The sequence below is a fragment of the Oryza glaberrima genome, chromosome 1 (assembly GCF_000147395.1).
Source record: "Oryza glaberrima chromosome 1, OglaRS2, whole genome shotgun sequence".
NCBI lineage: Eukaryota > Viridiplantae > Streptophyta > Magnoliopsida > Poales > Poaceae > Oryza > Oryza glaberrima.
The window spans coordinates 36,596,401-36,610,289 of record NC_068326.1 but is presented as its reverse complement, the minus strand read 5'-3'; the positions used below and the strand labels follow the sequence as shown (position 1 = coordinate 36,610,289).

The following is a 13,889-nucleotide window of genomic DNA, read 5'->3' as shown; positions in this document are numbered from 1 at the left end:
GCATTATGAACCCTAGCATTTTGTCGAGTTGTGATTCAAATTCATTTGCACACGTATAAAGGCTAGCTTTGTACGGAGCGAAGCAAAGGTCCGTCGCCGGAGGCCAACTTCCTTTTAGGGTTTCACCTTCATATATACTTCTTGTATACCACCGTTCGGCGCTGTAACCTTACCCCGATATAGTGAAGATATTTGCTGGCTGACGCCTGGTTTTCTCTCTTCTGTTTTGGAAGGGTTTTTCACATTAAATCTCGTGTCTTCTACGATTGATGTTTTGTTTTTTATCGTTTATTTGCCTATCGTTTCCTAACACATTTAGCAGAGCCCTGATTGACTTCTAGAATTCTTTCGGGCCTTGTTGGAATGAAGGATATTTTTTGGAGAATCTCAAGGGAATTAAACTTAACAACATGCAAAATTCTGTGAAATTTATGCGTGGCAACGGAGCCTTGTGAAGTTCGTAAACTTTGTATTGAAGAACATCTTAGATAGAATAGCCATACATGTTTCATGTGTGGTAACAGCCACCGTCGGAGGCAGTAAAATCTTCGCTAAGGTTTCTGGTGCATCACATTTTCGAGACAAAGTTTTTCGTAAGCTGGAGTGACAAGACCGGGGAGTGGTTGGTGGAGTCAATCAATTTGGCTGGCTCAGATTGATATGGTCCAAGCTGCTTTTCAGATTGCTGGGTGAATTTGGACCCAAAAAAGCTGTACCTTCAATTGCATGCATGCAAATATATGCAATTGCACTGCCATGCATTTCCACTCACCCAGCCCCCCTGTGACTGAGAGAATCTACTGTATCCTGAGCCTCACTGTGCCCACTGTTGGTGTCACTAGCAGGTGGGCCCATGCCAACATGTCGTCCTCTGCTGGTACAAGCTACTACTCCACTGTACGTCTGTACTAGCTGTGTCTGACCGTACATTTAGGAAATACTCCTACAGAACGAAATACAGTGATGTGGGAGTACGACGTAGTATTAGTAATAAGATATGGGGGTAATTGTGACTTTCACTTCCATTTTTCAGGGTTTGTGATTTTGTCCTCCTTTTTTAAACCGAAGCTATCTTAACAGTGCTAATTTTAGAGTTTTTTTATAGTGGAAAGACATGTATAGTCTTACATATTATTGCAAATTTGCACGTGCTTTTATACATCAATTGTGTTTTTATTCCTATTTTTGTCTTTAAAATTAATACCGTGAATATGACTTAGCAATTAAGGATAAATTGAAGTTTCGGTTAAAAAGATGAGGGCAAAATCAGAAGCCTAAAGAAAGAAGAGGTAAAGTTACAATTACAATTAAACCAAAGTATGGCACAATTGTCCCGTTAAGATTGTACTAACTTGACTTTTTGCAGAGCAAAAGACAGGACGGTATCAAATGGCGCCTGACACGGGATGAGAGAATCTCTCCGCAAATTTCAGGCTCCAGCTAGGGTTCTATAGCTGCCAAGTCCAAGAGCTACTGTATGCTACGATCAAGTGTAATTTATGAACTCTATTGCCTGTCCCAGCTAGAAGAAAGCTATAGAATGAATGAGCCTTTACTTCAGAGTTTCAGACACATATCTGCTTGGCCTGTTGCAGTAGCATCAGGTACACCACAATGGGCGCCGCAACTCCGGTTACATATGCATGCAACCAAATTAACTGATAGCTCGACCAATCTTATATACTAGCCATAGCAAGTAATAAAGTTTGTGGCTAGATCACAAGCCTATAATTTTGCTCTCCTTAAATTCATTGGGACAATGTGTTAAAGCAGGAGAAACAATTTTGGGAGCACAGGAGTTTGGTTGGCATACCAAACAGCACTGGATGCATCACCATCGCACGCAGGAACACAGCTGGGTTGCAATGCAGCAAAGTTAATTCAGGGAGAGGCAAAATGTGAGGGAAACCAGCATTGGGCCAACCAAGGATGGAGACCAAAGCCAAGTTTTCAGGAAAGAAAGATGGCATCAAAAGCTATCTTAACTCCAGCTTACACAAAAAATCTATACATCTCTGAATAAATTAGTAGTAGCAATCACTCCACTGAGAAAATGAGAAGCATGGAGGGGAGTCAGCAGGTCAGATCTCAACAAGGCATATAGTATAACTAACCCTTAAACTAATCACACAAGATTAACAGTGACACTACTACTATTATACTGGCAGTAGCTGGCATCAACTCCAAGATAACCATCTGCTAAAAAAGCAAGGTCGTTTTCATTCTTCTTTGCAGGATCGCAGCTTGCCGTTTTCTCTCCCCTTGATGACTTGCTGCTTGTTGCTTGTAGCTCACTCTAATGAGCAAGCTGAGCATTCACCAGTCAGCTGCAGCTGCTCGATCTAATCCTTTTTTTTTTCTTTTCTTCTGCTGGCCTTTTCGGGTTCCAATGATTGCCGAGGAGGTAACTACCTCCTGCTGCTGCCTTGAGCTCTTTGCTTGCAACTAAAGGAGCAGGCTATGAGTAGCAGCAGCAGTACATGCAATTGCAGCTATAGCCAATGTAAAGAGGCTGGCCCTCCTCTTCTGCCTCTGCTAGCTAGGTGGAGAAGGAAGAGGAGGAGTACTGCTAGTAGAGATGGTCCCAAACCAATGCTGTAAGTGGCTTAAAACGTGTGCTTCTACCTTACTTCAGCTATAGATCATCCTTGGGTGGAAACAACTTATGATCATGGCACGGCTTGCGCGCGTGCGCGCGCATATGTACGCGTATCCTAACTATCGTGTTGTGGTTAGGTAGGCAGAGATTAGACGCAATTCCTTCAGATCGAGAGACATGAGATTTCTAGCCATTCTAAATAGATCGTGTTCAGAATGGCTAAAAAAGACTTTTAACATGCATTATATGTTTGATGAGATTGTGTGATGAACAAGTATGGAAAAGTAAGGTGAATGAAATTATTTTTTGTTAAAAACAATGATGCAACCAGCATTTCCTTTGAAAACAGGATACTCAGCATTTTGGCTTATGCAAATCTTTGTGTGCCGGCTTTGGATCAACAGAGAGAACTTTACAGAGAGGTGATCTTATGGTCCTCAACCTTGTGCGCATGGCTTTTACAAAGCGCACACACCAAACAATGGTACAAAGGAATTTTTGTATGTGGTCTCGTCTCCACTCCAATCAAAGGTTAAACTAAAAAGGCCATGAATGACACAGACAGAGAAGAGTAGAGCAAGTAAAAAGTTTTAATGCCATTAGCTTAGTTAATTAATGAAGAGCCATGAATGAGAGAGAGAAGTGTGAAAAGTTTAACTAGTACTAGTAGTAGCTTAGTTAATTAATGAATAATTATTTGGAGCTTAAGAAGGGGGCCAGGAGAGACTGGCCTGTTCACTGGTTGCAGTCCTTCCATGCACAGGGAGATGTTTGGTGTCTCTCTGTATGTATGGTTTTCTTTTGTGATACTACAGTAGTACACTAATATATTTTTATGTTTTTCCTCACCAACAAGCATGTGACCGTCAGCACCGATCCCGAGGCCTGTGATTAGAATAAGCTGGGCCATCTGTAAAGAAACATTTAGGTGCCCAACTGTTTGGTGGTGTTTGCACTTTGCAGTAATCAACCGTGTGATAATTAACTAGAGCTTCTTCAAACCTCAATGCATTACACTTTCTGCACCAGTTGCAAAATTCTCAACCCCATTTGAGGATTTTTACACATAGTCAAGCTCAATTTGCAGGTTAAAGAAACTTTCATGATCAGACCAGAAGAATATAACAAACTGCCACAACCTAACCGTGTACATATGAAAGCTTTCCCAAGATATATGCATGAAACCTTTTGAGCCAATTACCAGTGAACAAACTGTCGTTACAACCAAAAGAGGGGGCAGGGGCCTGGCTAGACTCTAGTTACACTGTGTTCTTCCAATGAATAATTACAATAAGTTTTCTAAGGTGATTAGTTTTTTTTATCATCGGATAAGATAAAGATATCAAAAGTTACACTAGTAGAAAACTCATCTTTTACACCGGTTGGAAACCCCATTGATCCTGGTTATAGAGATCAATAACTGTGACAAGCAAATCGAGACTAGAGATCTCGATCTTTAGTACCGGTTACCTGTTAAAATAATTGGTACTAAAAATGCATACCAAGTCAAAAGAATATGTGGGATGTAGGATTAAAACTCAATATCTCTCACCTCAGCACTTACGTGCGTTACCATCCCACTTACTACACACATCTAACTTGGATATATATGTTTTATTTTTTAACTAACCCTGGAGTCATCGTTAGTACCGCCACCGGTATTAAAAATGTTTCTAGGGACTTGGACTTTTAGAACCGGTACTAAAACATCCTTAGTACCGGTTCTTAATCCAGCCGAGATATTTGTGATTTTAGATACCACGATGAAAAGTCAGTTCTCCAGTAGTGTTAGAATGTAGAAGTACTACAAATGACAATAGAATTTTTTTTTAAAAAAAACTAGATATAAAAGGTTCACTTATAACATGTGCACATAAACTCTTAATAAGAAATTAAAGAGACAATTTCCAACAGCTGGCCGGCCGGCTGAGAAAAATTCAAGAAGTAAGGTGGCTGATAACATGTTATAATTAGTGTGACTCGTACAAGGCTGGCCACCAAGGCTCATCAAGAGAGATCTCATGCAAGTCGGCCATTGACCATCCATCACCTTTCCCCCAAAAATTTCAAAAATATTTGTACGGTGCAGAAGGGGAGTTTGACAATTATAATAAAAACCGTGTGCAATGAACTGTTCATGTCCTACTACTAAACTAACTAAAACGAAAATTTTAATTTTGCAGGCTCATCGCTGGTACACTCCCGGTAGGTGTGGCCACAGCGTTGCTCACTTGCTCCCCACCCCTTTCCCTCCAACGAATCCACGCACGCACGCACGCACGCCGCGTCCTCCTTCAGCACCCGGGAAAAATATTTGCAGCGCGTCCACGGTTTCGTTGATCATTGGTTGAGACGGTGGAGTTAATTTCTTCAACTTCTTGTTTTTTAAAAAAAGAACTGTTTTGGAGTAGGGTTCTCCAGTTCATTCCTGACAGATTGCCACGCTGCCATGAAAGAAAATTGTGTGCATTGCCACGATGCGTGTCACGTTTCAGAATTCTAGGAGCTGCAGGGTGAGTCAAATTAAAGCCAGTCGCGTCGTTGTTATCCTGGCCTCAAATTGAGGGTCCGGCTTAAATTTTGCTTTTTAGTCCTCCTTTAAAACGCAGAACTTTTAAAAACACTGAAATAGAAAAAGAAAAGAAAAAGAGTTAGAGTGTCGTAGCACTTGAAATCTTATGGACTAAGAGCCGCATCGTTTGGTTTATCTGCGAAATAAGTCAAACGATATATTTGCAAACGAAAAATAATTTATGAATAAAACTTTTATATACGTTTTCTTAGCGATGGAAAAGCAAAGGCTAAAAAATAAACTTCGATAAAAAACCTTAAAATCAGCTTCAATTTAAGATTAAAAATTCAAATTTTGGTCGATAAGCATAGCGTAAGTGAAAAGATGAGGCTGTAAAAAAGTACAGAAAAACAATATGAATACTTATTTGGTTGGAGCATAGGAAAAATACATAAATTATAAGATAGGCCTATGTTTTGAGTCAAACCAAAAGATTTTCATAGGATTTTTTTTACGAATATTCCTTTGATCAATGAACCACATAGAAATTTTTTATAAGATTGAATTCCTCCAAAATTTTTTAAAAACCCTTTGTTCCAAAAGAGCCCTAAAATATTTTGGGATTGGGTTGTGGCTGATAACTTGTGAAAAGATAAACTAATAAGGGCTCCTTTGAAACACATGATTGAATAATACAAAAGGCACAAAATTTTAATAGGAATATAAGTGCAAAACACAGTAAGTGTCGTTTGATGATTAAGCCGCAGGAAAACACATGAATCAAATAAGAGAGATAGACTTAAAAGAAAACATATGAATTGCCGTTTGATTAGGCCACAAGACAAACACATAAATAAAACGAGAGAGATAATCATAAAAACTTTTATCTAATTAACATCTCTATAAGAGTGTTTTAAAGAAAAGTAATACTCCCTCCATCCCAAAATTTAACAACTTTTAATCCTTAGGATTTGTCCCAACATATAACAACTTCTTCACCAACATTCTTTTCCCAAGCAATCGCAACCCTCCACCATTCACTTTTCCCACCTACCTCCACTACTCATCCAATCACAACTCTCCACCATTCACTTCTACCTACTTTCTTAATAACCGTGTCCAACTCTAAAACTTTTTATATTATGGGACGAAGGGTGTAGAATTCAATGCTTTATTTCTAATTAATGTCTTCATAGAAATTTCTTCCATAGGATTAAAATCCTCCGAATTCCTCATATTTTCCTTATAAATCAAATGGGCCTAAACAATCAAAAATAGTTTATGGTTCAAAACTTGCACGTATGTGTTTATAAAAGTTGATACTGAAAAAATAAACTCTTAATAAAGAAAACCTTAAAATCAACTCTAAAGTTGAATTTTAGCTCGGATGACAAAACATGAACAAACGATGACAGCAAAATCAAACAAATTGTTTTTTTTTCATTTTTCTACTTAACCGATCAGAGCCTAAATTGCTAATGCAATTTTTTTTCAAACACGCAAAAGAATTGCACGTCAATATATTAGAAGAATAAATATTTTGTTACACAATGCACTCAGCCAGACAAGCCTATGCCGGGAGGGAGAAAACCACTCCAACAACCAACTGCGAAAAGAAAAAAAAAAGGATGGACTACTACGAAAAGAAAAAAAAACCTACTCCAACAAACAAGAGGGAGGGGGGGGGGGGTGGCGCCACACTACGCTCTCAGCAAATCCCCAAAAACGGCGATGTCCGCGGCAGACCATATACGGCCTTCCGAGTGGATGGAATCAATAACAACGGGGACTAAAGAGAGAGCGGAGTCAAAAACCCTAGAGTTCGGCTCCTTCCACAGCTGCCAAGAAATCAGGAATAACAGGAAGTCAACTACATATGGGGACTATTCGTAGTAGAAATTTGATGCCTTTTTGGGTTCAGATTATTTGCAGGGAGAGCATTTTGTTGGTAATTACAGTAGTAAATTTGGTACTATTTACATTGTAGTATTATCTATTTACCTTGCTTCTGCAAAACATTTGTTGCATTGAGGACCGCCTGCAAGGAAAGATGAGTAGCACTAATGACTGAGATATTGTCTCCTACAAAAACCATCCTACTTGCAGATTGCAGCAGTAAAAAGGCCCACGCTTTTAACCCAAGAAAGGGTGGTGGATGTAAAGATGTAAGTAGGGTTAATTTATTAAAGCTAAAGGAGAAAGAAAAACTACTATGAGTGTTCCAGAAGCAAGCATGAATGACTTGGCCTTTTCCTTCTTGGATGACTTGTCCATAAAGATTTTATCATTTTAAGGCAAAGGGGATCAGCTTACCTTGCCAACCCTGTGATTCTAAAGTGTTTTCACATCCTCTTGCAAACAGAAACAGAAATGGTACGACACATTTGCAATAGGGCAGAGATTTTTATACATTGATCGCCACTGTTTGGCTTGTATACTGCAAGAGGCAGCTCTACTGTTTGTACAAATTGTCCTCTTTGAAACTGTCCGGACAAATTTGGGCTAATGTTCCCGTATTCCCGTTCCACGAAAAAAAAGGGGAGCTTGATGATTAATCTTTGATTAGCATTAGCGTTATTCTCGAGATAGATGTTGTTTGGCAGGTGAAAGAAATCTCAGTCCAGTAGGTACTGCGGAGTACCACCTGTCTGAAACTTCTGAAGAACAGATTTTATTACTGCCCCCGTACTCATAACAGTGTAATTAAGCTATTACTCCATTTTCATCAAGATAGTTTTAGTATATGAATTTTGTTTTGTACTAGTTGCTCAAATGCATTATTCAGGTCTAGTAATAAATTGTGTTCTACGGCAGCTGCAGCAGCAGCAGCAGCAACTGGTAAGCCTGCTGCCCTGCTATGGCTGCCGAGTGGTTTCAATGCTCTCATCAGTGTAGTAGTATACAGTACTATACTACAGTATAGTACGTATTTATATGTTACAATAGCAGATGAGTCGAACAAATCTCGCGGGCCAATCATAAAGCTCTTGCCCTTTCTGTCCGCATTCCATGCCATTTGCATGCTTGTTTATGCAACTATGTCGGCTAAGTCTAGCTGAACTGGTAGAATTTACTTCCTGATTGAATCGATTAAAACATAATTTTTGAATCGACTCAAGATTTATTTAAAAGACAGTAGAGAATAGTATATTGTGTTCACTGAAGAGAGTGCAAGAATACATTCAAAGAACACAAAACGAAGTGGGGCACAAATGAGAAAAGCTAGCTGAAGAAATTATGTGGGATACCAAATAGTAACACAAAAAATACAAATTTCACCGTCAGGCTAAAGGCACAGACATCATCGAACAGAAGGGGCTGAAAACCCCAATCAGCCTCGAACAAATCTCGCAGCACAAAAACAAATCACACGGGTTTCCATCCAATGGGTTGTTGTTGTATCCCCCAAATTAAAAATCAACAAGGGTTTTAAAATGTTTAAATGTTTTGGCAATGGGCTAGAGGTAGTAGGATACAACCCAAACTACCAAGCATCCTTTGTCTCCTTCCCCTACCCCAATTTAATGATTGGTTGATCTCTCAATTTCATGAGCAAAAGAACAACACCCCTTTGCTTAGGGACCATCACCTTCAGTCATTCACCTCCTTATCACTTAGAAAAATACTACCAGTATCAGAAAACAAAACACAAAAAAACAACTATTATTATTATCTCCATTCTTAAAAGACGATGCCTTCAAACCTCAAATTATTATATCATTAATAGATTAAAAATATTATGATTCATATGAAAATAGCATTAATATATTTATTATGAAGAGTACTTTCATAAGTTATACTTTTGATAAGGTTTATATATAATTAGAAAAAAGCAATGATTAGATATGTTTGTCAGACTATCAGTGTCCATAACGCTAAGTAAAAAAAGAATAGATTTACTTTCTCCGTTCTAAAATATAAATAATTGTAAAGTATTTTACGGTGATTAAGGAGATAATAAAATTAGATGATGAATGATTGTAATTGGTTAAGATATAGAAGCTGGTATAGAAATAAAATAGAATATGATTTTTAGTCATTCGAGATGAGTAGGTAGATGTAGAGAGTAGCTACTCTTATATTTTGATATAAAATTTAAATGCTAGGAGTAGCTACAATTTACTCTATCCAGAACTCCAGATTAGTGCAACAGCATATACCCCCAGTATAGTGCTCCTTTAGTCCTAAAGCATAAAATGTTTTAGTCGGATGTGATATATTTTAGTATTATCAATCTGGACAGCATTATATTCTTAAAAAACTATTATATTATTGGATGGAGGAAATACTAAGTAACATCTATTTTTTTAATTTGTTTTTGTTTTGCAGCACAAAATAAAGTCAGCAGCAAGGCAGCAATTCATTCCCCTTTCCCCTCTTCCTCTCTTCACTCACCTCTTGCCTGTGCAAGTAAACTCAGCACCACTACCCCTACCACCACCACCACCACCACCACCACTACTCCTCCATCTACCATCTCCAGTGCCTCTCTCTCTAGCTTCTTCCTTCTTTCATGGCAGGAAAGGCTGGGGTGATGATGCCCATGAGCCCATCCATTTTGACCCATGCCATCCTGGTCCTATATACATACTCCCCGTAGGCTCACACTCCCAATCTCTACTTGCTGCTGCTTCTGCTTGCGATTGCGAGCTCTCTCCTCTCTCTCTCTCTCTCTCTCTCTCTCTGCTTTTTTTTTTTTTTTGGCTTGCAAAGCTTTTGCTTTGTTTTAGGTGCTTCTTTTCCACTCCTTTACTGTTCCCCCACTTTTCCTTGCTTTGTCACGCACACGAAAAGCTCCTGCCTTTACCTTATCTCCGCTCGCCTTCCCTCACCCCCGTCGTAGTGGGATTTGGTGGCTGCTCGCCTCTCGCGTTTCTTTTGCTGGATTGGGGCGTTCTTGGGAGCTCGGGAATTCGGGTGGTTTGGTTGGGTTTCGTGGAGAATTGCGGCAGATCTTTGATATGAACTGCGGGCCGCCCGACCAGTTGCCGCCGGCGACGGCGCCGTCGTGCTTCCTCAACCTCAACTGGGACCAGTCCATGGACGCGGCGGCGGGAGGGCACCTCGACCCGGCGCTCAGCTCCATGGTGTCCTCGCCGGCGTCCAACTCGACGGGCGCTCTCCACGGGATCTCGCCGCAGCCGCACTACGGTGGCGGGACGCCGCTCAGCTCGCCCCCCAAGCTCAACCTGTCCATGATGGGGCAGTTCCACCACTACGCCGCGCCGCCGCAGGTGGGCGGCGGCGGAGGCGGAGGCGGGGGCCTGCCAATCCTCGAGAACCTGATGCCCATGGGCCACCTCGACCAGTTCCTCGCCGACCCTGGCTTCGCCGAGCGCGCCGCGAGGCTCTCCGGCTTCGACGCCCGCGGCGGCGGCGGAGGAGGAGGCTACGGCGGCGCCGGCCCGGCGCAATTCGGCCTCCCTGACGCCGGCGCGGCCGGCGCATCGAAGGAGATGGAGCTCGGGAACACCCTGGACGAGTCGTCGGTGTCTGATCCGGCGCCCGGCGGCGCCGAGATTCCGCCCAAGGGGGCTTCCGACGGCAATGCACGGAAGCGGAAGGCCTCCGGGAAGGGCAAAGGCAAGGACAGCCCCATGTCCACCTCCGCCGCCAAGGTACGCGCCGAATTCCGCTCGCCATGGCCGCGCCGCACCATTCTTGGACCGAAAGATTTCATCTCTCGAGCGTTCTGCAGGAGGATTCCAGCGGCAAGCGTTGCAAATCGACGGAGGAGAGCAATGCGGCCGCCGAGGAGAATTCCGGCAAGGGGAAGGCCGCACAGAGCAACAGCGAGAATGGCGGCGGCAAGAAGCAAGGGAAGGACAGCTCGTCGAAGCCCCCCGAGCCGCCCAAGGACTACATCCATGTCCGCGCCCGGCGCGGCGAGGCGACGGACAGCCACAGCCTCGCCGAGAGGGTACACACACAAAATTCTTGCAGCTCTAGCTTCCATTGCTCTTCTGATCATCATCTTCCCTGTGTATTAACATGCTGTGTGTATCTCCTCTTGTTCGATCAATTCAGGTGAGAAGAGAGAAGATAAGCCAGAGGATGAAGCTGCTGCAGGATCTCGTGCCGGGTTGTAACAAGGTAACTGAAGAAAAGCACTCATCATTTGCATCATCGCCCACCTGTTTGTTACTTGAGTTGCTCGGTGTGCTCAGATTGGAAACTGGGAAATGCTTACTTGTTTCAGGTGGTTGGAAAGGCTGTCATGCTCGATGAAATCATAAACTATGTGCAGTCGTTGCAACGGCAAGTCGAGGTATTTGTCCAGTGTCAAATTCACAGATGCAGAATGATTGTGAAACTGCAGCTTTTGCCGATTTAGAGCGCAGCAAGCGCGGGAGTGCGCCATCTGAACCTTTGCCTTTCGCATCCATTTTGCAGTTTTTGTCCATGAAGTTGGCCACTGTGAATCCCCAGCTGGACTTCAACAATTTGCCTAACCTCCTTGCTAAAGATGTGAGGGCAAGCTTATGTGATCTCATTACTACATTTGTTTCCTCTCTTATTGTGGCAATCATACAGTTCCCAACTTACCTCGTGTTTCTGATTTTCTCCCTGATCAGATGCACCAGTCATGCAGCCCGTTACAGAGCTCACATTTTCCACTAGAGACCTCAGGTGCGCCGCTGCCCTACATTAACCAGCCTCAGCAAGGGAACCCTCTCGGTTGTGGCCTGACGAACGGCATGGACAACCAGGGTTCTATGCACCCATTGGACCCGGCATTTTGCCGGCCAATGGGCTCGCACCATCCTTTCCTCAATGGGGTTAGCGATGCGGCTTCTCAGGTAAAAATGCACACCAATGTCTCGATCTCGCAAAATGTTCGAATGAATCGATGCTGAATATGAGGAATGAATGCTTTACAGGTTGGTGCTTTCTGGCAAGATGATCTCCAAAGTGTTGTTCAGATGGATATGGGGCAAAGTCAGGAGATCGCCACCTCTTCCAATAGCTACAATGGTAGGCAAGTTTCCTCATCCTATTACCTGATGCCATAGTTAACGTCACCTTAACTGAATTCTGATGTGTAAACTGCTATGGATCAGGATCGTTGCAAACAGTCCACATGAAAATGGAGCTTTGACATGACCAAATAAAGGTTCGATCCAAAGCTCTGACGCCCATTGTACATACAGAGAAGTCAGCTTGCCGCAGCAGCACTCTGAGATTCAACCCTAACAATGTTGGGCCCTAGCAGTGTTTTAGCTTCTAATTTCCCATCTTGGTGTAATGATTCTTTGAACAAAAATGAAACGCACCATGTACGGTAGTCGGGTGTAGTATATATATGTATGCTACAAGATCGTACATAAGTTGGGTGCAGTATATGATGCTTCAGTCAGACCCTTTTACCCTCTCAAGCAGAGAGGGACGACGTGTAATATCATTATTTGTATTCTCATTATATTTGTAGCTGATATATATCTTTAAGATCCTTCTTCCTGTCCATGGATCGATCTCCTTAAGCTGAAATTATCCCCTTTTTTTCCCCTCTGAAGAATGGTCAGCTTCTTGGTTGTGCATTGTGCTCATGCTGAACTTCATTTTTTTTTTCACTCGGAAGAGATGTGTTCATGCTGAAGTTCACTGTATGCAAATTCTGGTTTAGTACTTGAGGGGTCAGAAAACAAGTTGAATTTTAGAATCTGTTTATCCCAGAAGAGAGTTCATGTAAAAGGACATGGACAGAAGGAACAATCAAGTTGTGAGCTGGGGGACTGGATTTGTGGCTGCTTTTGAGCTGTATGATAAGTACCCAGAGATAGAGACAGCAGTAGGGCAAGGCTGAGGAGGCCTTCCAATCCAACTCCAATATATTATCAGATTGATTTTATGCAGAGATGCTAGCTAGGCGTACATCAGACAGGCAGTGCAACGGCATTCACTGCGTTGCTATTCTGCTCCTGTTCATCTATAGCTACGTTCAGAAAAGAAATATTACTATTATTTCTGCATGTCACTTTCTCTGCTCTCTCTGAACAACCCTTTTATTGTTAAGAATTCGAGCTCCCAATCTACTTCAGCGAGGTCCAAATCATCCAGGCTGTGATCACGCTCCAAAAAACGGAATCAGCGGAGGGAGTTGTTCTGATCACTCGTTTTCTTGAATTGGACCAAACAATTCTGTAGTAGCAGTTGTTTATCTTTATAGCTTAGGTAGCTCCAAATCATGACTAATTGGGTCACAACATCTTAGAACAGTGTTCACTGGTCCCAATCCCAAATCCATGCACTTGGATTACTCAGTTCCAGACCATAATTACTCTTGTACTACCACAGATGAAAATTCAAGATTACCTGACAGCATCTCCTGCTGATTTTTTCAGCACAATAAGTATGGGAATTGACAATGTCATGAGGTACAAGAAAGAGACTGCTCTGCAACAAATGAGAAGGTCCCATGGAAAAAAAAGGGGGGCAAAGGGTGAAACTGGAACAGTACAGTGAGATCTTTGTACATGGAGGGACAGACAGTGCAACTCTCAGGCAAGATCGTGGTTGTCATGAGGAGTAGGCACTGCATCTTGCAAGCAAGATCATGCCTCTGCAGTTAGCAAACACAAAGATGATTTTTATAATTTTTTTGACATGGTGAGATGCATGATATGGTCAGATTTGGTGCTGCGTGGACTGTTAAGGAGGTGGCCATTATCTTATTGCCGTTCGTTCGTCCTTCTTTCAGCTTCCAGGGATGGGAACTGGAGTGAGATGTAGTTTTTCCTATTATTATTATTATATCTTTGGAACAAACACCGGTGTTTA

The 13,889-nt window shown here is 42.1% G+C and overlaps 1 protein-coding gene across 2 annotated transcripts; it reads left to right on the top strand.

Annotated features, from left to right (window-relative positions):
* The first annotated feature begins 9,481 nt into the window (after positions 1-9,481).
* LOC127754427 (transcription factor bHLH77-like) lies at positions 9,482-12,561 on the top strand. 2 transcript variants are annotated; one of them, XM_052279955.1, is made up of 8 exons: positions 9,482-10,729; positions 10,810-11,031; positions 11,139-11,204; positions 11,311-11,379; positions 11,505-11,579; positions 11,687-11,911; positions 11,993-12,090; positions 12,173-12,561. In XM_052279955.1, the coding sequence occupies exons 1-8, from the start codon at positions 10,073-10,075 to the stop codon at positions 12,213-12,215; spliced, it is 1,455 nt and encodes a 484-aa protein (XP_052135915.1). In that variant the 5' UTR covers positions 9,482-10,072; the 3' UTR covers positions 12,216-12,561. The 2 variants fall into 2 exon arrangements, with proteins under 2 accessions (XP_052135915.1, XP_052135923.1); XM_052279963.1 differs by having other exon boundaries at positions 9,483-10,729; positions 11,993-12,086.
* The last annotated feature ends 1,328 nt before the right edge of the window (positions 12,562-13,889 follow it).